Source organism: Leptopilina heterotoma, unplaced genomic scaffold, assembly GCF_015476425.1.
Source record: "Leptopilina heterotoma isolate Lh14 unplaced genomic scaffold, ASM1547642v1 Lhet_235, whole genome shotgun sequence".
In the NCBI taxonomy this organism is placed as follows: domain Eukaryota; kingdom Metazoa; phylum Arthropoda; class Insecta; order Hymenoptera; family Figitidae; genus Leptopilina; species Leptopilina heterotoma.
The window spans coordinates 812,123-835,542 of NW_025110952.1; the positions used below are offsets into that span (position 1 = coordinate 812,123).

The 23,420-nt window shown below is 22.0% G+C and overlaps 4 protein-coding genes across 4 annotated transcripts; 1 reads left to right on the forward strand and 3 right to left on the reverse strand.

Annotated features, from left to right (window-relative positions):
- Positions 1-137: 137 nt before the first annotated feature.
- Positions 138-5,806, reverse strand: LOC122502592 (GATA zinc finger domain-containing protein 14-like). The gene is made up of 2 exons (XM_043612730.1): positions 4,796-5,806; positions 138-143 (listed from the first exon to the last, which is right to left on the reverse strand). Exons 1-2 carry the CDS (start codon positions 5,804-5,806, stop codon positions 138-140), a joined length of 1,017 nt encoding a protein of 338 aa, XP_043468665.1.
- Positions 5,807-6,198: 392 nt separating this feature from the next.
- LOC122502642 lies at positions 6,199-6,823 on the reverse strand. Its single transcript, XM_043612794.1, has one exon. The coding sequence runs from the start codon at positions 6,653-6,655 to the stop codon at positions 6,269-6,271; it is 387 nt and encodes a 128-aa protein (XP_043468729.1). The 5' UTR covers positions 6,656-6,823; the 3' UTR covers positions 6,199-6,268.
- Positions 6,824-10,980: 4,157 nt separating this feature from the next.
- LOC122502654 (histidine-rich glycoprotein-like) lies at positions 10,981-11,991 on the reverse strand. Its single transcript, XM_043612806.1, has one exon. It carries the CDS (start codon positions 11,940-11,942, stop codon positions 11,208-11,210), a length of 735 nt encoding a protein of 244 aa, XP_043468741.1. The 5' UTR covers positions 11,943-11,991; the 3' UTR covers positions 10,981-11,207.
- A 3,513-nt stretch (positions 11,992-15,504) lies between these two features.
- Positions 15,505-16,588, forward strand: LOC122502627 (histidine-rich glycoprotein). Its single transcript, XM_043612777.1, has one exon. It carries the CDS (start codon positions 15,642-15,644, stop codon positions 16,398-16,400), a length of 759 nt encoding a protein of 252 aa, XP_043468712.1. The 5' UTR covers positions 15,505-15,641; the 3' UTR covers positions 16,401-16,588.
- Positions 16,589-23,420: the final 6,832 nt, after the last annotated feature.

Consider the following 23,420-nt stretch of genomic DNA (forward strand, 5'->3'; position numbering starts at 1 on the left):
GTTATTTAATTTTTGTTTAAGTTGTATTTTTACATCTTATTTCTTATCTTGATGTAAAGTATGTTTATTTATAATTAATTCTTATAAAAGAACAATAAATTTATACATTTGTTTACATGAACATAACTTTGTTTTTTTTAGATCTGTAAAAACCCGCATTACTAGTTCATTTTAAGCCTAATTCCACTCGAAAAGAGATTTTACAAAAAAAGTAAAATATTAACTACAGTTGAATAAAAATTAATACAAAAAAATTGTTTTCTTATTTTTAATTTAAACAAATTGCAGGCCCCGGATATTATAACATTTTCGACTTTTTTCGACTATTTTAAAAAAATGCGACTTTTTTCGACTTATTTTCAAAAATTACAACTTTTTCGACTTTTCTTCCGAATATTGCAATAATTTTTAGTATAAAATGCAACTTATTTTTGAAATTTACAATTGAAAAGAGTTTCAATAAATATTAAAATTTTGTAAAATTTAATTGAAAATAATTCATTTTTAAGTGTTTTATGCCAATTTTTAAATAACAAAATTTGAAGAATATTAATTGCAAATTTTGAAAATTTGAAATTAAATTCCTGGGAAGAATTTAACTTTTAAAAAAAATTTTTAATATATTTCGAATAAATTCAATTATTTTCTAAAATCTTAATAAATCCTTTGAAACAATTCAATTATTTTTATAAATGGCAAAATTATTCGCAAGAATTCAATTATTTTTATAAATAGTAAAATTCTTGGCAGAAATTCAATTATTTTCAAAACATGTTTAATTGAATTTCTCGTAAGAATTCAAATAATTCCATAAAATTCAATTATTTCCTAAAATTCTTAATAATTTCTTGGAAACAATATTCAACTATTTGTATCAATATATTAAATACTAAATAAATTTTCATACAATAAAGAAAGAGTTTCAATAATTGAAATTTTGTAAAATTTAATTGAAAATAATTGATTTTTTTAAAAGTGTTTTGATAAAAATTTTTGTAAATAAACTTTAAAAGAATTTTAATTGTAAATTTTGAAAATAATTGATTTCTCAAAAATTTTAATGAAAAATCTTCAAGTGTAAATTTAAAAATGGTAATTAATGAAAATTAGCTTCAAAAAAATTATATTAAAATATTTTTGAAAAAAAAAATTCTTAGAATTTTTTGCATTCTAATTTTTTCAAATTCAATTATTTTCAATATTTTCAAATACAAATTTCCAAAAATTCAAATACATACAAAAAATAATAACATTAAAATTTTTTACAATTACTTTTAACATTTTAACAACATATGACTTTTTTAGATTTATTAAAATTTTGGAGAAATCGCGTTTATATTAATAACTAGCCAAACTATCCGCGCGCAAGCGCGCGGGAATGTTGTATGGGACTGCTTATTTTAAACAATTTAAAAAATTTTAAAGAAATAATTATTATAACCTAACAAAGAGATTTAACTAACTAAAATTCAAATAATTTCACTCAATGGTCTCAATTTAAATAGAATTTACATTACTAGACTTAAACTATGGCTAGAACAATTACAATTAGTATCTGGGTCATCTTTTGCATTGCTTATTTTATAAAGCCATTTTAATTTAAATACTTTTTAAAGAAATAATAATTATTACACACTGAAAAAAGTTTTACTTGAAATAGCGATAAGTTTCTCTAGAATAACGAAAGTATTAATTGAAGCACTAAATAATTTCGCTACTAAAGTGAAATCTGTAGTTCATCCAGCTAAATATTTTTTGCCGTGCATAACGAAAAAAGAATTAAATTAACATCAGATTTTCTACATTCAAAAAAAACGAATTCAAATAGAAATTAATCATTTTACAACTTAACCAAATTCACCCCAGAAATCACTGAATTCGATAATTTAAAAGAAAGTCAGACAAAAGCAGGGTTCCTACAGAATCTGGAAATCATGGAAATCATGGAAATGGTATGGAATTTTTAAAAGGCTTCTGGAAATCAGGGAAATCATGGAAAAGGCCTGTAATTTTTAAAAAATTCTAAATTTTTTCAGTTTTCCATTTTTTCTCTTGAATAAAAATTCAAATAATAATAAAGCTAAATGGTATAAAAGAAAAAAAAAATGTTGAATTTTAAGAAATTCAATTTTTCGGATTTTTGATAATTTTTAATAATATTTTATTATTTTCCAAAGAGTCGAGACAATTTAATAAGTAAAGTATTTTCCAAAAGCACAAAAATAATGAAGCTAAATCCCATAAAAGAGAAGAAAAAATGTTGAATTTTAAGAAAATCGGATTTTTGAATTGTTTCGAATTTTTGATAATTTTAGATTTTTTACCAAAGAGTCGAGACAATTTAATAAGTAAAGTATTTTCCAAAAGCACAAAAATAATGAAGCTAAATCCCATAAAAGAGAAGAAAAAATGTTGAATTTTAAGAAAATCGGATTTTTGAATTTTTGATAATTTTCGATAATTTTAGATTTTTTACCAAAGAGTCGAGACTATTAAATAAGTAAAGTATTTTCCAAAAGCACAAAAATAATGAAGCTAAATCCCGTAAAAAAGAAGAAAAAATGTTGAATTTTAAGAAAATCGGTTTTTTGAATTTTTGATAATTTTCGATAATTTTAGATTTGTTACTAAAGAGTCGAGACAATTTAATATGTAAAGTATTTTCCAAAAGCACAAAAATAATGAAGCTAAATCCCATAAAAAAGAAGAAAAAATGTTGAATTTTAAGAAAATCGGATTTTTGAATTTTTTCGAATTTTTGATAATTTTAGATTTTTTACCAAAGAGTCGAGACTATTAAATATGTAAAGTATTTTCCAAAAGCACAAAAATAATGAAGCTAAATCCCGTAAAAAAGAAGAAAAAATGTTAAATTTTAAGAAAATCGGATTTTTGAATTTTTTCGAATTTTTGATAATTTTAGATTTTTTACCAAAGAGTCGAGACTATTAAATATGTAAAGTATTTTCCAAAAGCACAAAAATAATGAAGCTAAATCCCATAAAAGAGAAGAAAAAATGTTAAATTTTAAGAAAATCGGATTTTTGAATTTTTTCGAATTTTTGATAATTTTAGATTTTTTACCAAAGAGTCGAGACAATTTAATAAGTAAAGTATTTTCCAAAAGCACAAAAATAATGAAGCTAAATCCCGTAAAAGAGAAGAAAGAATGTTAAATTTTAAGAAATTCGGATTTTTGAATTTTTGATAATTTTCGATAATTTTAGATTTTTTACTAAAGAGTCGAGACAATTTAATAAGTAAAGTATTTTCCACATTAAAAAGTTTGACATTAAAAAATATATAAAAAATGCCAATACTTAACCCACAAAATTAAATTTTCAAAACAAACAAATGAATGCAGATAATTTGCTAACGGAAAGGAAACTTACGATTATTATAATGTATGTATATGTATATGTATATTTCTATTTTCTATCAAAACGTATAAAAAACAAAAGAATAACTATAACTAACTTCAAGTGTGGACAGAGATCCGGAAATCTGGAATCACGACGATTATTATATATAATTAAAATTCTTTAAAAATTCAATTATTTTTTTTAATAGAATTTACCAAATTGTAATTGTTTGGAAATTTGTCAATTCTATATAATTGAAAAACTATTATCTTTCATAAATTATTTTAAAAATATTTTTGAAAAATTAATTTTAAGAATTTCTTTATTATAATTTTTTGAAAATTGATTAATAACTTAAAAACATGGACAATTCGAATCATTATTTTTTTTTTTTTTTGATTTATTTATTATTAAAAATAATTGATTTCGAGAAGAAGTTTGACTAAAAATTGTAGAAAATAATTGAATTTTAAGAGAATTAAAGTTGTAATTTTTAGAAGCTGTTAGAAGTTATTAAATTTCAGAAGGTTTTAAATAGAAATTTAAAAAATTTTATTTTCGTATAAAAACAAACAAGAAGTATTTAAATATTTATTTAACGAACTTATTCAAGTTTTACATAATTAAAAAGAGTCAATGAAATCTCCACATTTTATTAAAAAAATACATGTTTTTGAAATTGTTTATTGTTAATCATTATAATTATTATAAAACATTTATTTTTAGGGAAATTAATTATCAACTCTGCTAAGTCTATAATACCAGGTAATTTATTTTATTCAGTACAATAGAAAAATTTATAAAAATAGAAATTTACAATCACTTTTTTTTAATATAGTTGATAAACAAAATACTACCAAAGGACACTTGTCTAACTGTGTATTACTTGCTTTATTTTTAAAAAATCTTCGTACCATTTGGTCATATTGATTACCACCTATATTTTGATGATATCCGTTGTAAAAGCTATTAGCACGATTTTGTTGATTATGATTATTTATTTGTACATTATCTAAAAAATGTATGTTTTTTTGATCAAAGTTATTTTGCTTTATGTTATTAGCACGATTTTGTTGATTATGATTATTGAGTTGTATATTATAGTTTAAAAAGTTCATGCTGTTTGGATCAATTTTATTTTGTTTTATATAATCAGCACGATTTTGCTGATTATGATTATTTAGTTTTACATTATTTGAAAAAAATATGTTGTTCTGATCAATGTTATTTTGCCTTATGTTATTAGCACGATTTTGTTGATTATGATTATTTAGTTTTATATTGTTTAAAAAATTTATATTGCTTTGATCAATATTATTTTGCTTTATGTCATTAGCACGATTTTGTTGATGATTATTTATTTTTATGTTGTTTTGTTTAATGTTGTCTTGCTCTATGTTCTTAGCATGATTGTGTTGATTATGATTACTTACTTTTATTTTGTTTGAAATTTTGTTGTTGTTTTGCTCAATGTTGTCTTGTTTTAAGTTATTAGCATGATTTTGTTGATTATGATTATTTACTTTTATATTATTTGAATTTCTGTTGTTGTTTTGCTTAATGTTGTCTTGCTTTATGTTAGTGGCACGATGTTGTTGATTATGATCATTTACTTTTATATTGTTGGAAAAATTTTTGTTGTTTTGCTTTATGTTAGTGGCACGATTTTGTTGATTATGATTATTTACTTTTATATTGTTTAAAAAATTAAAGTTTTCTTGGTTTATGTTATTAGCACGATTTTGTTGATTATTATTTAGTTTTATATTGTTTAAAAAATTGAAGTTGTCTTGCTTTATGTTATTAGCACGATTTTGTTGATTTTTCTTTTCGTCTTGATGACCTTTATGATGTTGAGCACTCCCATCTTGATGACTATCCTCCGCGAACTGTTTTTCAACACCCTTCTTTAACTTTCGTTTCTTTTCTTCATGTTGACTATGATCTTTATGTTTATCTTTATCTTTATGTCCGTCATCATAAATTCTACGTTGCTTGTAAAATTCATCCCTATGGAATCTATTGTTAAATGCCTTGGTCTTATGACCCTTCTTGTGTCCTTCTCTTTCACTGAACTTACCACCAATGTGACTTGTCTCACCACCTCGTCCTACTTTATGATCAAGCTCCTCATGAAGTTTGTCCTCTTTTCCATCTTCATCACTGTCATAATGATGTTTATGTTGAGCCCGATTCTGTTTACCCTGACTTTTATAATCCTCGTTACTTTCTTCACCATATTGTTTGTGATGATGATGATGATGATGACGCTTATCATCGTCGTTATTTTTAGAATAATGGTGTCGACTGCCACTTGGTTGCACGTCAAGAGGAATTTTTTCTTCCTGTTGTAATTCAGAAACGTGATTTACAATTTTCCGTAATGACAATGAATAACCGAAGAGTAAAATGATGACATTAAGGAATAAGGCTTTTTGTAACATTTTAAGTGAACTTGAGTCAGCAAGATAAGAAGGAAACTAAATATCTGACAATGCTTAAATATTATTCTGCGATCAGTTTATTTCCGGAACTGTTATGATCGACCTTTCTTCTTTGTAGGAATTCTGTTCGTGCGTTAAAATCAGATGAAAGCAGGAGGGGATCTTTCACGCTTTCACGCTTCGGAAAAAAAAAGTTTGTGTTACATTTGCTTCTTGATATTTCAATTTTTAAATTTTCACCAAGATTCGGAAATATTGAAAATATTTTATTTTACGCAATTCTGATTTTTTACTACCACTTTAGCTTTTTTAAGATACGACCCCAAAGATCCCCGATCATTTTATCAGTGTAACGAAAACTAAACAATTATTTTGCGTAAAAAAGTATTTTATTAACAATGCACACAAAGATCATAACAACTTTTTGTTTATAAATTTATTTAGATCCACATACAACCGCAGTTATTTTTGAATAGAAACATCTTCATCTGACTTTGAATCTTCAAGTATTTTCGTATATTTTGGAGAACGGATTTTATTAGGATGAGTAAATATCATTTCCATGTGATCCACTCCCGGCGGTTGAATTCTCTTGTAGTTAATTGGCAGCATTTCGGCGTCTGGTTCAACAGTAAGTGGCTTTTTATAAATTTTCTTCCTTCCCACACTTGGAATTGAACGAATCGTTACGAAATCTTCTAAAATTTCAAAGGAATCCTCAGGACTGTCTTCTAATTCCAAATATTCGTCTGACAGATTTTTCTCAATTTCGCTAGAATTTTGCTCACCGGTAGATAAATTTGGTAGAAAAAGTAAAAGAAGGCACCAAATTTTGTAACATTCTTTCATTTTTATGATGATATGAATATTTCTCACAATTGCAAATTTTTATTTTAGTTTAGAAAGCTATGCTGGAGATATATCGAGTTTAACTGTTATGCACTAGGTTCTTATTGTTGTTTAGGTCTTTTATACCTTTCAAATATCAATTTCACGTTGTCTGTGTGTCTTGAAAGAAAATTGTGTATTGCTTTTGTTGAAAAAGAGATTTAAGCAATAATTTCGACTTTACGACATCATTTGCTGCTGTGACAGAGTCTCAAGGGTGATTGGCTAATTGTATGACACGTTGTGCGGCTAGTAGTGCAAATCAAAATTATAACTAGGAATCACTCGTGCAGATCAGTATCTTTTATGGTGGGAAACGATTTCAAAATTGATTCATATAATAATTGTCTCTTACAGAAAGAATACGTTTATGAAAATGAAACAATATTTTTCTGTTTGACATTTAATTGTTCATCTACGCCTCAATTTGCCCTTGAGTTTCAAATTCATTACCAAGGAAAGTCATGCTTAATTATATACTTTTTGTCTTTTTCTGAAAAATGTACTAACACAATCAACACAATTGATAACTATAATTAAATCAAATGTGAAATTTAAATTGATCTTTTTCTTTTCAGTATGATGCAGAGAAGGAAAGAAAATTAAAATCTTTAGATATACCAAATTTTTTTTAAATTGATTAATTTTTTAAATTCAATGTCCGCCATATTAGATCCACCATTTTGAATTTTTGAAAACTGATGTTAAATTCATGATTTTTAAAACACTTAAAAAATTCAAACCTTTTTGAAATTAAACAACTTATAAAAAATTGTTATAAAACATGAAGAAATCAATCACTCCGAGTCTTCGACTCGGAGCAATCGATGTCTTCATGTTTTATAATAATTAAAGATGACTAAGTGATAAAATCATTATTTAATAAGACTTTATAAAAAAAAAATTTTTTATTATTTTTTATGAAAATAATTGAATTATTGGGAAGAAATTTATAAAACATTAGTAAGAAATTTAATTTTGCAGAAGAATTTTGATATTTACAAAGATAATTGAAATTTTGAGGAGAATATAAAAAAAAAAATTTTGGAAATAATTGAATTTCTGCGAAGAATTTTCTTACTTTCGAAGATAATTGAATCTTGCAAAGAATTTTATCAGAACTTTAATTAAATTTCCAGGATGAATTCTATTATTTATGAAGATGAATAAAATTTTAATGAGAAAATTTAAAAATAATTTTGAAAATAATAGAATTTCTAGGATGAACTTTTTCATTTATAAAGATAATTGAAATTTTGACAAGAGTTTTATTAAAATTTAGACAAATAATTAAATTTCAGAGAAGAATTTTATTATTTATAAAGATAATTGAAATTTTGAACAGATTTTTTTAAAAATGTTTAAAAGTAATTAAATTTTGCAGACGAATTTTGATATTTATAAAGATAATTGAAATTGTGAGGAGAATTTAAAAAAAAAATTGAAAATAATTGAATTTCTGCGAAGAATTTTCTTCCTTTGGAAGATAATTGAATTTTGCACGAATTTTATCAGAACTTTTGAAAATAATAATTAAATTTTCAGGATTAATTTAATTATTTATGAAGATAATTAAAATTTTGACAAGAAATTTAAAAAAAAATTGAAAATAATTGAATTTCTAGGATGAATTTTATTATTTATAAAGATAATTGAATTTTTCCAAGAATTTTATCAGAACTTTTGAAAATAATTAAATTTTAGAAAAGAATTTTATTATTTATAAAATGTTGACGAGAAATTTAAAAAAAAATTTTGAATATAATTGAATTTCGGCGAAGAATTTTATTACTTTTGAAAATAATTGGATTTCAGAGAAAAATTTTATTATTTATAATGATAATTGAAATTTTTACAAGAATTTTATTAAAATTTTTTTTAAATAATTGAATTTCGGAAAAGAATTTTATTATTTATAAAAAAATTTTAATAAAATTCTTGTCAAAATTTCAATTATTTTCGAAAATTTTCCCTTTTTTAATTATTTTTAATATCTACTATTTTAATAAAATTTTCCAAAAGAATTCTATTATTTAAACAAAATTGTAATAAAAAATTTAACAGGAATTTAATTTCTTACCAATTTTTCATACTTTTCTTCGGACTAATTCAATTATTTTCAATTTTTTAATAAAGTTTTTCCAAAGAATTCAAATATATTCAGAGAATTGAAAAAAATAGTTCTGAGAGATTCAATTATTTCGAAAAATTTAAATAAAATTATTTTAAAAGTTCTATTATATTAAAAAACTTTGACAAAATTCTTTATAAGATTTAGTTAATAAAATTTTCCTATTCAATTCAATTATTTTTAATACAATTCTTCTCAAGAATTCAATTATTTTCACAGATAATACATTTTTTATGGGAATTCAATTATTTAAAAAAATTTTGATAAAATGCTTTATAAATTTCAAAAATTATAATAAAATTGATCGTAAAGTACAATTATTTTTGTAAAATACAACATTCTTCCTAGGAATACAATTATTGTCAAAAATGTTTGTAAAAATTTTTGAAAAAATTCAATTATTTTCGTAAAAAAATAAAAATTCTTTGAAGCAATTCAATTATTTAAGAAAATTTAATAAAATTCTTTCCAAGAATTCAATTCTTTTCAAAAATAATAAAATTCTTGTCAAGAATTCAATTCTTTTCAAAAATAATAAAATTCTTGTCAAGAGTTCAATTATTTTCATAAATAATAAAATTCTGCAAAAGAATTCAATTATCTTGATAAACAAGAAAATTCTTTCCTAAAAATCAATTATTTTAAGGAATTTTAATGAAATTCTTTTCTAAAATTCAATTATTTTGATAAATAACAAAATTCATCACGAGAATTCAATTCTTTTGAAAGGTAACAAAATACTTTGCAAAAATTAAATTATTTTCATAATTTTTGAAAAATTCTTGTTAAGAATTAAGTTATTTTTATAAATAGGTTCCAAAATTCTTCTGAAGAAGTCAATTATTATTTTCAAATTTTTAATTAAATCTGTAAAAGAATCAATTATTTTCATAAATTAATATAAAATTCTTGGCAAGAATTTAATTATTTTCATAAATAATAACATTTTTCGAAGGAATTCAGTTATTTTTAAAAAATTTGAATAATATTCCTAGCGCTAGAAATAAATTATTTTCATAAATTTAATAAAATTTTTCTTTGAGAATTCAATTATTTCAAAAAATTTTGATAAAATTTATAAATTTCAAAAATTATAATAAAATTAATCATAGAATACAATTATTTTTGTAAAATACAACATTCATAAAGTACAAATGTTTGTAAAAATTTTCGAAAAAATTCAATTATTTTTAAAAAAAAAATAAAAATTCTTTGAAGCAATTCAATTATTTGAAAAATTTATTTTAATAAAATTCTTTCCAAGAATTCAATTCTTTTCCAAAAATAAACATTTAATTATTTTGAGAAGTTTTAAAAAATTCTGAAAAAGTCAATTATTTAAAAAAAAATTGAATAAAATTCTTCATAAGAAATTGATTATTTTCATAAATAAACCCTAATATTTTTCTCCGGAATTCAATTATTTTTACAAATAAAATTCTTCACAAGAATTGAATTCTTTAAAAAAATGTTTATTAAAATTAGTTTTAAGAATTCAATTATTTTCATAAATAACAAAACTTAAAGTGGAATTTCAATTATTTTTTTTCAATTTCAAATAAAATAATAGAAAATTGCATTATTTTTATTTTTTTTAAATTCGCCAAAAGAATTCAATTATTAAAAATTTTGATAAAATTCTTCATGAAAATTAAACTTCAAGCAATTATTGAATAAAATATTTATTTTTGCATTTAAATAATTGAATTCTCGGGAAATTTTCTATTAAAAATTAATTTTAAAATTAATTTTAGTTGAAATTTGAAATTATAATTGAATATTAAAAACATTATAGCGTGGATTTTTAGAAATAATTGAATATTGAAAAGGGTTAAAATTATAATCTTTGAAAGTTTGAATTTATAGTTTTTCTTATGATATAAAATAATTATTTTATCACTCTCATCTTAAATTTATTATAAGTTATTGAATTTGAGAATTTTAATTCCTGTAGAAAAATAATAATGATTAAACATTTATTTAAAAAAGAAGTTATTGTTCTTCAGGGTGAGGGTAAAAGTGAAAATTTTGTCTGAAAATCAGGGAAAAAGAAAATTAAAATTTCGTGGCATCAGATTTAGCAACCAGATTTTTTTCTCGTCCTAATATGGAAAGATCAGTGTTTTACCAGAATTAAATAATTTTAACCCAAATATTAAATATTAAAAACGTTTTTTAAAAATTTTATTAAACTATACGTCATATAACAGTCAATATTTTACAACAGTTTAATATATAACAACGTGTGTGTGTTTTGTATATTGAATAACAGATTAACAGTCGATTTTATATGATATATGGGAGAATTTGTTGGGGATATGAGAATTTTAACAAAATACGATGAGGGTATGTTAAAATTACTGTAAGTAGCAGAGCGAGTATTTAGTGTCCCTTCTTAAAATGCCACTTTTTGTGTTCGTCATGTCCGCCCTTTTTGCCATGACTATGATGATGATGATGATGATCATGATGACCTTTCTCATCCTTATGTCCCTTATGATCATGATGATGCTTTCCCTTATGATGATGACCCTTCTCTCCATGATGCTTCTCATGATGTCCCTTGTGATGATGACCCTTCTTATGATGATGTCCCTTCTTGTGCTTGTGCTCATGATGATCACCGCCATGATGCTCTTCATGTCCACCGTCATGATGTTCATCGTGGAAATGTTTATTTTTCTTAAACTCATCTAGTTTCTTAATTTCATGATGTCCCTTCGTACTGTGTCCTTTGCCATAATGTCCCTTCTCATGGAATTTGTGTCCTTTCTCACCCTTTTCGCCCTTATGGTGATGATGATGATAACCATCGTCATGATGATGATGCTTCTTGTCACCGCCATGTTCGTCAAAGTGATGATGATGATGATCCTTGTCGTGATGACCTTTCTCGCCCTTCTCATGATGATGATCACCCTCATAACCCTTGTGTCCCTTTTCATGACTTTCGTGATGATGATCCTCGTGATGCTCGTCGCCACCACCTTTCTCATGATGATGATCGGATGCCGCTGTTTCGAGATCGTGTTGTTGTATTTCAACATTTCTAGCCGATGTTATTGTCATTAATAGAATGTATATTAATCCAAAGAGAAAGAAGCCTCGGAGAGCCATTTTTGTTCTTTTTTTTTTTTTTTTTAATTTTTGACTAGCTGTCGTTGGTTAACGATGATCTAATGACTTTGACATCCGAGTTTAGACTTATTTATACTATTAATTTTTGTAGTCTATGTAAATTTTTTGATGGTGGGGAGAACTTTCAGTAATGATAATATGAAAAAGAAAAAAAAAAAAAAAAAAAGTTGTTGCTTGCAGAAATTGACAGATTGTGACAATTGTCTTACAAAAGAGAATTCTTTTTATTGCTCTAAATAGTTTCAAATCTGTGAAAGTGTCGATGCTTTCACGGTTCCCTAACTCCATAAATAAATAGTTGTGTAATTTGCATGGTTATTTAGAAGTTCATGTTACATAAATAGTTGAGAATTTTTTTCTTCTCATCTTGTTAAATCCAATTAAAAAGTGATTCTAATGGATCAAAAAGAAATTTTTAAGAAACGTCAAGGATAAAATTGATTGGATTAATTAAAATTTTTTTTTTCTTTAAATCTTATTACATAAATATGGGATAAACAAAAAATGTTATTAATTGTAGAAAATGTTATTTTCGTTTGAAGCAGAAGAAGGTGTGAGGTTAACTTTTTTTTTAAAGCAAGATTTACCACACAAAAAGTATACCAATTAAATTTGTATTGTGGAAAAGTTTCAATTTAATTATTAAATAATTCTTAGTCCGGAAGGAAGTCAAATGGCTATAATCAGCTTCTCGTTGATCTGAAAGAAAAAAAATTTCGTTCCGATTGAACAAAGTAGAGCATGTCATTGAAAAACATGCATTAAAATGAAGATTACTTGGATGAAATTTTTTTTTTAATTTATCAGATTTGCATATAAATTTTATTACTTGGAGGCACTTGGGGGTCTCTTGATTACGATTTCTAAGTCTGATTTTAAAAATCCAAAATGGCGGATTTAGTATGGCCATAATTTAATATATTTTACGTTCATTTATAATTGTTATTACAAAATTTATTAAAAAATATGAAATTGTTATGAATTTTTAGTATTTTAATAAGTTTTTAAAAATATTTTCAGAGAAATAAACATTAGTCGGAAACAAAAAAAATATAAAAGATTTGAATGAAAAAATATTTCTACATTTAAATTGTTTATAACAAGAAACATTTTTTAATTAATTTTCTATTGTTGGAAAATGTTTGGATCAAGTTTCTTAACTAATTACGTTCGTTTATTAATATTGTGAATTTTACAAAAAATATTCCTCGTATGAAAAAAATTCAATTATTTTCAAAAATAAAAAAAATTCTTCGTCGAAATTCAATTATTTTCAAAATTTTTTTTAAATTCTTATTAACATTTTAATTATCTTTATAAATAATAATAAAAATTCTTTCCCAAAATTCAATTATTCTGAAAAAGTAATAAAATTCTTTAGAGAAATTCAATTATGTTCAAAAATTTTAATAAAACTCTTGGCAAAATTTCAATTATTTTCAAAATTAATAAAATTCTTTGGAGAAATTCAATTAATTTCAAAAGTTTTAATAAAACTCTTGGCAAAATTTCAATTATTTTCAAAAATTTTCCTCAATTTAATGATTTTCAATAATTTAGTATTTAAAACAAAAAAATTTTAAAAGAAATTCAACTATTTTACAAATTTTTTTTCTAAATTTCTTCTCAATTATTTAATTACGTTCATAAATATTAAGTAAATTCTTTTTAGATATGCAATTATTTTCATAATTACAATAAAACTCATCGCAGAATTTCAATTATTTTTAATACAATTTTAAAGGAATTTTTTGAAAAATGTAATTATTATTCTTAAAAATTTTATTAAAATTCAACAAAGATTTTCAGTTTTTTTTTTTTTTTTTTGAAAGAATTAAATTAAGTATTTTCAAAAATTTTAATGAAATTCTTTTTAACAGTACAATTTTAATAAAATTCTTCGTAGAAATTTAATTAATTTCAATAATTTATCAAAATTCAATTATTTCCAATCTCTACTATTTCAATAAAATTTCACAAAAAAATTCAATTGTTTAAAATTTAGAAATTTTTAATGAAATTGGTCTTTAAGAATTCAATTATTTTCAAGAGTAATAAAATTCTTCGCAGAAATTCAATTATGGTGAAAAGTTTAAAAAAAAATTCTCTTCAAAATTCACAATTATCTTTATCAATAATAAAATTTTTCTCCAAAATTTAAATTATTTTCAAAAATTTTAATATAATTCATTGCACAAAATTTTAAATTATTTTCAAAAACTTTTTTCAAATTCAATCAAATTTTTTTTTACAGAGATTCAATTATTTTTAATGCAATTTTAATATTAATTTCTCGAAAATTTAAATTATTCGTCAAAAGATTGTAAAATTATCTATTTAAAATTTTTGTTATAAAATTCTTTATGAGAGTTCAATTTTAAAAAAACATTTAATTATTCAATAAATTATTTATTTACATTTTATTTGTATTTAAATAATTGAATTCTCGTAGAATTTTCTAATAAAATTTAGAAATGATTTAAAAATGAGTTTCAGTTGAAATTTTGGATAATAATTGAATATACGAAAGGCATTATAGCGTGAATTTTTAGAAATAAATTGAATTTCGAAAAGGTTTCAAATTATTTGAATTTTTCATATACTTTTAACTGACAAATTGTGTAGATTTAATTTTTTTTGAAAAAGTTTAATTCAATTTTTTTTGAAGTTATTTGATATGTACTTTTATTGTCCAATATATATTTTAATTGAAGAATTTCCGAATAATCGATGAAATTTCGTGTAAAATTGAATTGTAAACAAATGGATTTGAAAATTTTCAAAATTTTTTTTTTTTTTTTTTTTTTCAAAAATGAGAATGTAATAACTAATAATTAATTTAAAGAAGAATTTTAGTCAAAAAAATTGTGGAAAACAATAATTGAATTTGAAGTGATGAAAGTAATTTTGAATAAAGTTACAGTAACAATATTCTTATAATATAAAATAATAATTCGGTCATGTTTTATAACAATTTTTTTGCAAGTTGTTTAATTTCAAAAAGGTTTGAATTTTTGATATTAAATATCAAAAAATTAAAAATTAAATTAAAATTAAATTAAAATTTTAATAATAAATTAAAAAAAAAAAAAAAAAAAAAAATTTAAAAATTTAAATTAAATTTTTGATAATATGAATTTTTCGTATTACTTTTAACTAACAACTGTAGGATTTTTTATTTTTAAAGAGTTTAATTGAATTTTGTTTGATATTATTTGAAGTTTTTAATTTGTTTTTTTATTTTTTTTATTTATCAATAAAGTGTTTTTTTGTCGAATCATAATTCAACGATAAGAATTTCGGTGAAGTTTTAAAATTAAAAAAAAATGAATGATGCGCCCCATTAAATAACAGATATTCTCAAATATATTAGTTATTTTTAGTCTATATTATTAAAAAAAAAAAAAAAAAAAAAAAAAAAAAAAAAAAAAATTGTCAAATGAACTATTTCATTGGCAACCTTTTTTTTGTCCTAGAATTTGTTCAATCGTCCGAAACAATAGTTTGCGAAATGACTGTGGTGTGTCTTATTGTTAAAATATGTCCTGCACTCGTTAAGTAAAAGAAAATGAATTGAAAGCGATTACGTGTACAAAGAGTTGAATGGCTATATAAGCTTTAGACAAAGCAATTCTTTAGTCAGTTAATTCTTTTCGATAGTTACATAAAGTTTCAAGCATGGCTGGGATGACAGGGATAAGACTCTGCATCACGCTAGCTGTGCTGTGTACAATTATCATTTTCACAACAGCGAGGGAGATAAAATTGGAGAATAATGATTTGGAAGTAGCGGCCAGTCATCATCACAAGGATCATCATGGCGAGCATGGCGGTGGTCACAAGCATCACGAGGATCATCACGAGGAGCATGGCGAGAAGGGACACAAGGGTCATCATCATCATCATCATTTTGATAAAGGCGATCACGGCCATCATGGCAAGGAGCATCACGAGGGTGAACATCACGAGCATCATGGTCACAAGAAGCATCATCACGATGAGCATGGCGAGCATGGCGAGCATCATGAACATGGCCATGGACACAAGGGTCACAAGCATGGTCACAAAAAGGGACACAAAAAGGGGGAGAAAACCCATGGCTATCATAAGAAGGAGCACAAGGACGAATATCACAAGGAACATAAATTTTATGACGATCAACATAAGGGTGGTCATCATGAGAAGCATGGTCATCATCACGAGCATCATGGAGAGAAAGAGGGTCATCATAAGAAGGGTGGTCATCATCATTCCGGTCATCATGATCATCATCATGGTAAAAAGGGTCATCACGACAAGGGACATCACGATCATCATCATCATGGTCATCACGGTAAACATGGACATGAAAAGCATCATCATCATCATGAGGATCATGGAAAGAAGGGTCATCATCATCATGGAAAAAAATTCGGTTTTCATAAGGGCCATCATTAAGTTTCTTTTTGTTAATCTTCAAAAAAAAAAAAAAAAAAAAAAAGCAAGAAGTGCAATGTAAATTTTTGTTTGTTCCATTTTCTGATGTATATTAATTTACGTTTACCATAATATATAGCCATGTTGAATATATTTAGTAAATTATTCATTAAATAAAATCGTTTCATTTTTTTTTATTTGTTGACAATAAATGCGAAATAAAATAATGCCTTGATTGATATTAATGACTTATTTAATACATTTAATATATTGTGTTATAATTATTAATAAAATAAAAATATTAATAATTTATTAATTAATTTTGAAGTAAATTATTTTATTCTAACAAACAGTCTTCTTTCTTTCAGAAATGAATGCTAAACACTATATGCTAGACGATTATTAGACGATAGAAAAATTATAATAACGGTTAATTATTATTAGCAGTTTAAAGTTTAAAATTTCTATAATTAAAAATATTAAAAAAAAAAAAAAAAAAAAAATTAATTTTTAAACTTTTAAATTTTGTTCAGTTTTTATATAATTGAAAGATTTTAAACAAAAAGAAAAATTAAAAACAGCAAGATTTAAGTCTGCAAGAGTCGGAATTCCAAGATTCGAAAAATGGCAAAATTTAAAATAGTTTAAAAGAAAAGAAAATTTTTATTTATATTGCAGAATGTGGATATTTTCGAAGAACTGAACATAAAATTATTATACTTATAAATTATCTGACGAATAATTTTACTTAAATATTTTAAAATTAATTCAATTTTAAAAAAATTTGCTTTTACAATTTATTTTGATAAATAGATAAACTTCAAAAGGTTATGAAATTTTATAAAATTTCAAATTTGAATGAATTTAAATGTAGAAATTTCAAAGAAAATAGATTTTTGGATAATACAATATTCAAATTCTTTTGAAATTAATTAAATTTTTTAAAATATAAATGTTTGATTAATTATTAAAAATAATGAATTTAATGGAGAATTTTAGTTAAAAAAAAACACTTTAAAAAATTAAATTTTCCAGAAGTTACAAATAATTTGCAGAAATTAAATTATTTTCAAAAGTAATAAAATTCAATTATGTTCGTAATTTTTTTTTTAAATATTTATAAAAATTTCAATTATTTTTATAAATTATATAAATAATAAAATTATTCGACAAAATTCAATTACTTGCAGAAATTTAAATAAAATTTTTCGCAAAATTTCAATTATTTTCAAAAATTGTCCTCACTTTAATGATTTTCAATATCTATTTCAACATTTTCCAAAAGAATTCAATTATTATTTTAAAAAAAATTTAATAAAATTCTACGCAAGCATTTAACTGTTTTCATAAATATTAAAATTTTTTATAGAAATTCAATTATTTACAAAATTTTTTATAAAAATTTCTCCGCAATTATTCAATTATTTTTATGATTAATAAAATTTTTATACAGGGATTCAATTATTTACAAATTCTTTATAAATTTCTTCGCAATAATTCAATTATTTTCATGAATAATTAAATTTTTACAGAGATTCAATTTTTTTCATAAATAATAAAATAAAATATAAAGTGAAAAATACAAAAAAAATCGAATTCCTCTAAAAATGTAATTATTAAATATTTATTAAAATTCTTCTAAAGAATTCAATTATTTGAAAATTTATTGATAAAATTCTTTATGAAAATTCAATTATTTATTTTTGTATTTAAATAATTGAATTCTCATATGATTTTCTATATTGCAAATTAATTTATAAAATGAATTCTCACAAGTAATTGAATTTTGTGAGATGTTCAAAATAATTGAATTTTTAATAATAATTGAATTTTGGAGAAATTGCACATAATTACAGAAATTCAATTATTTTCAAAATTAATAAAACTCTTCGCAGAAATTAAATTATGTTTAAAAATTTTTTTTTAAATCTCGTAAAAATTTCAATTATTTTTCAAATTAACAAAATTCTGTTCCGAAATTCAATTATTTTCAAAAATTTTAATAAAATTTTTGTGCAGAATTTCAATTATTTTCATGAATAATAAAACTCATTGTAGAATTTCAATTATTTTTTTTAAACAATTTTAATCAAATTCCTTGAAAAACGTAATTATATTTTATAAATTATTTAACGAATAATTTTACCTAAATATATTAAAATTAATACAATTTTAAAAGATTTCCGTTTAAAATTTTCATAAATTGATCAACTTCAAAAAGTTTTAATTTGAAATTTTAGAAAATTTCAATTTTTCATGAATTTAATTAGAAATTTAAAAAAATTTAGATTTTTTGAAAAAATGCAGTAATTCGAATTCTTGTTAAATTAATTACGTTTTTTAATATAGATTCAATTAATTAATAAAAATAATGGATTTCTGGAAGAATTTTAAGTTAAAAGCACTATCAAAAAAATTGAATTTTGGAGAAGTTACAAATGATTGCAATAATGTAATTATTATCATAAATAATAATTTTTTTCACATGGATTCATTTATTTTCATAAATAAAAAAAATTCTTTTTATGAATTCAAATATTTAATATATAAAATAATAATTTTAATTAATATAATATAGTAAATAACTCATGGCAAAATTTGAATTATTTTTAATAAAAATTTTTTATTAAAATTCGTCAAATGAATTCAATTATATTTAAAAATTTATGAGAATTGAATTTTAAGAAACATTAAATTATACAATAAATTATTGATTATTGGCTTTAGATAATTGAATTCACGTAGAATTTCCTAATCAAAATTGATTTAAAAATAAATTTCAGATAATAATTGAATTTTGGAGAAGTTACAAATGATTGCAGAAATTCAATTATTTTCAAATTATAGTAAAAATTTCAATTATTTTCTAAATTCTCCTCAATTCAATGATTTTAAATATCTACTATTTCAATAAAATTTTACAATTAAAGAAATTCGTTAATAAATGTAATAGAACATTTTTTTGAGTGTCTAATATTCTTTTGAGTGGAATCACTGATATTCTTTAGTGTCAAGGAAAAAATCAAAATTTTTTCTGGAAATCAGGAAAAAAAAATTTTTTTTTGGCAACCCTGTAATGAGAAGAAAAAAATAAAAAATAGTAAAGCTTGTGGATTGTAATGGATAATAATAATTATTATAACGGTTCTTTAGGATAAAAAGAAATTTTCTCAATAAAAGTTGACTTATAAATTTGTTTTTTTTTTATATCATTATCTGTATAATATATTTGAAACAATATCATTCTACAACATTGCATAAAAATATACAAAGACATGAAAAAATGTCTCGACTCTCGTACAGTAAAACATGTTTGTGAATAATTTATATCATCGCTGCAACGTCGTCATCATAGCTCGCAACTAAATTCAACTAAACATATGCCGTTTTTTCTTTCGTTTTCATTTTTTGTTTATCTTTTATTTTTCTTTCTTCGTCTTTTATTTTCAAAATCCTGGAAAAACTCGACAAAAATGGCCTGTGTCGATTTTTTTTTTTTTTTATTTCAAAACCAATGCATATGTCATACAATTATCTGTTTCACGGGAAGAAGAAGGTATAAAAGTGCCATGATACTCAATCGCCTCTATTTTAAAGAAATATACAAAAATTGAACACTGCATTTCACACAAATTCGTCGAAAAATCGTAAAATTACATAAAAAAAAAAAAAAAAAAAAAAATTTTGAATTGAAAATTAACAAAAAAAGAGAGACAATTGACAGCAGAATTTTCTTTTGAGATCATTTTTACCAAACGGGAAACAAATTGTCACATTATAGAATTAAAAAGTAAATGTAATAATAAAACAATAATAATATTAGTATATATACTTAATAAAAAATAGCAAAATAAAAATAACTATATACGAAAGTTATTCTTTACCAAAAGAATTTTTTTTTCTTGAGTAAATCAATAACTATTTATTTACAAATCCAAGTATTTTTTTTTTTAAATTTTCATTAACACACTTTTTCCATTCGTTGAATAACGATGTCGCTTGGAGTAAAATTTTTTTTTTCTCATGATATTACAACTATTCGCCAGTAGAAATATAAATAACATAAACGCAAATATTTACAAAAAAAAAAAAAATAGAATTGTTGCACGAACCTCGTCTCAATGTTATGCAAGACACGTGCTCGTAATATTTATTGAGTCGAGAATAAAAACGCATACGAAAAAAAAGTACCATGGCCATATTTCAAGAGGGTCTCTCACAATTCAAAAATTTTAAAACCGATTTTTTTATTTTCATCACTTTTAAAAAATTTTTTTTTTTTTTATAATAATTTTCTTCTTTACAATTTATTGCAGTATTTTTTTTTTAACGAAATACTTAATTTTACGTTTTCAATCACTTTTTGAGTTTTCGTTCATTAATTTTCGATAATACAGGCCTCGGATCAAAAAAAAATTTTTTTTTAATAATTGAAACCGACCATTTTTCATTTTAAAGTAGAATATTTTTATTTTTAAAGATATTAAAGTAGAATATTGTCAAAAATTTATATAAAGAAATTTAAAAGATGTTTTAAAAATATTTTTAAATAATTTTTGAAAGAAAATATTTTTAAAATTACATACAATTAAAAAATGTCTAAAAAATTGAAATTTGGTAAAATTTAAAAAAAAATAATTGAAATTTGGTAAAATTTAAAAAAAATAATTGAAATTTGGTAAAATCATTGAAAAATAATTGAATTTTAAAAAAATATTAAAAAAAAAGAAATTTATAAAATGTTTAAACTATTTGAATTTTCAAAGTAATTTTTTCAATTCTGAAAGTAATTTTCCAAATTTCGAAATTATTTGAATTTTGAAAGTTTTTAAACTATTTGAATTTTTAAATTAAATTTTTAGTTTTTTATCTTAATTTTTCAATTTTCAAATTTATGTTTAAAAATTTTTTAACTACTTGAATTTTTAAAGTAATTTTTCAGTTTTTTAAGAACTTTTTTAATTTTGAAAGTTTAAATTTGAAATTTTTTAAACTATTTGAATTTTTACAATAATTTCTTTATTTTTCATTGTAATTTTTCAATTCTCAAAGTAATAAAAAAAATTTTTAAACTTATTCAATTTTAAAAGTAATTTTTCAGTCTTTTATAGTTGTTTTTCAATTATGAAAGTAATTTTCAAAATTTCAAAACTATTTGAATTTTCAAAAGTAATTTTTTTAGCTTTTTAAGGTAATTTTTCAATTCTTAAAGTAATTTTCAATGTTTTTAAACTATTTGATTTTTCAAATGAATTTTTTAGTTTTTTATCTTAATTTTTCAATTTTAAAATTGATGTTTACAATTTTTCTAACTACATGAAGTTTTAAAGTAATTTTTCAGTTTTTTAAGGATATTTTTTAAAATTGTAATTAAAAATTTTGAATATGATTTTTTTTCCAAAATGTTAAAAAAAAATTCTAAAATGTTATTATTTTTTTTATGTATTTGAATTTTAAGAAATGCGTAATTGAAAATAATTGAATTTAAAAAAATAAGAATTGAAAAAATTCTGAGAATTAATTTATTCAAAAATAATTTAATACTATTTTTATAATCTAATTTTTACTAATTTTCATTTTTATTAAATTTAAACTGGAAGATTTTTCATTAAAATTTTTTGAAAATTAAATTATTTCAAAAAATTTTAATTTTAAAATTCTTTAAAAGTTAATTTTCAAAAATTATAATAAAAAATATTTGAAAAAATTGATTTATATTTTCAGTTAAATTTTACAAAATTTGAATTATTCAAAATATTTTTAATTGTATATTTTAAAAATTTAGTTAGAAAAATTATTTAAAAATAACTTTTCAAAGAGAACTTTTCACAATATAAAAATCGAAATAAGTTGCATTTTATACTAAAAATGTGGTGTTTTGTTGCAAAATTTGGAAGAAAAGTCGAAAAAGTCGCAAATTTTTAATATAACTCGATAAAAGTCGAAAAAAGTCGAAAAAGTCATAATATCCGAAGCCTTAATTAATTAATTACCTATTAATTTTTTATTTCTTTTTTTATTAATTTTTTTTTTAAATTAATATTGTCAATATCAATTTAAAAAAAAATTAATTTACACTTTTAAAAATTTATTCTACAAAAAAATTTCCAAAAAAAAAAATTGAAAATTTTTATTCAAATATTCGTAAAATACGATTTTCAAAATTGTGATTGAATTTTCGAAAATATACTGATTTAAAAAAAAATCACAACCATTTTCTCAAAAATGAGAACGAAGAAAAGTTTTTTAATTAGATCTATATCACAATATATAATTTTTATGAGTAAGGTAAACTTCACTTCGCAAAATTATTATTTTTTTTTCTCGTATAAAAAAGAAAATGAGATGAGACCCTCCTAAAGAGTAGAGCGTAATACAAAAACCAAAATTCTTTTTTGAAATCGTAATAAAAAAAAATCGAAAATTTCTCTAAGTCGCAACGCACATTTTAACAAAAAAAAAAAAAATGGAAATTGTTTTTTCGAATTACAATAATTGTAAGTTACGGACACGTGTCACTTATTTTTTTATTTTCACAACTCGATATTTACAAATGCTTCGATTTATTATTTAAAAAATTTTTTTTTCTTTTTTTATTAAAAAAGTTTTCATCTGTAAAAACACTGATCCCACAAAAATTAAACTGAGGGGGGGAATTTTCTTTTTGAACAAATTTTGAAAATGCTGCCCTCTCAAATTTCTTTTTTTTTTTTTTGGAAAAAGTTTTTATGGAAAATTTTTTTTTTTTTTTATAGAAAAATGGGAAGAATATTGAAAAAGTAAAAATTCGTGGAGTTTGTGATAAAAAGTGTAATAAAGTTTCTTGAGAGGAAGAAACGAGAGGACATGACATTTTTTTTTCGCCCTGATTGTTGGTCCCTATTAATAAATATTTTAGTAAATTTTGACATTTTTTTTTTCGTTTGTTTTTGACTTGAGATTTTTTTTTTTTTTTTGATGTAAAAACGAAAATTTGACTTTGAGAATCAGAGCACCTATTATCCTTCCTCCTCTTTCAGTTTCTCACTTTAGATTATGTTT

Coding starts and splice junctions, on each gene's coding strand:
- LOC122502627 (XM_043612777.1), top strand. CDS start 15,642: ATGGCTGGGATGACAGGGATAAGACTCTGCATCACGCTAGCTGTGCTG.
- LOC122502642 (XM_043612794.1), bottom strand. CDS start 6,655: ATGAAAGAATGTTACAAAATTTGGTGCCTTCTTTTACTTTTTCTACCA.
- LOC122502592 (XM_043612730.1), bottom strand. CDS start 5,806: ATGTTACAAAAAGCCTTATTCCTTAATGTCATCATTTTACTCTTCGGT.
- LOC122502654 (XM_043612806.1), bottom strand. CDS start 11,942: ATGGCTCTCCGAGGCTTCTTTCTCTTTGGATTAATATACATTCTATTA.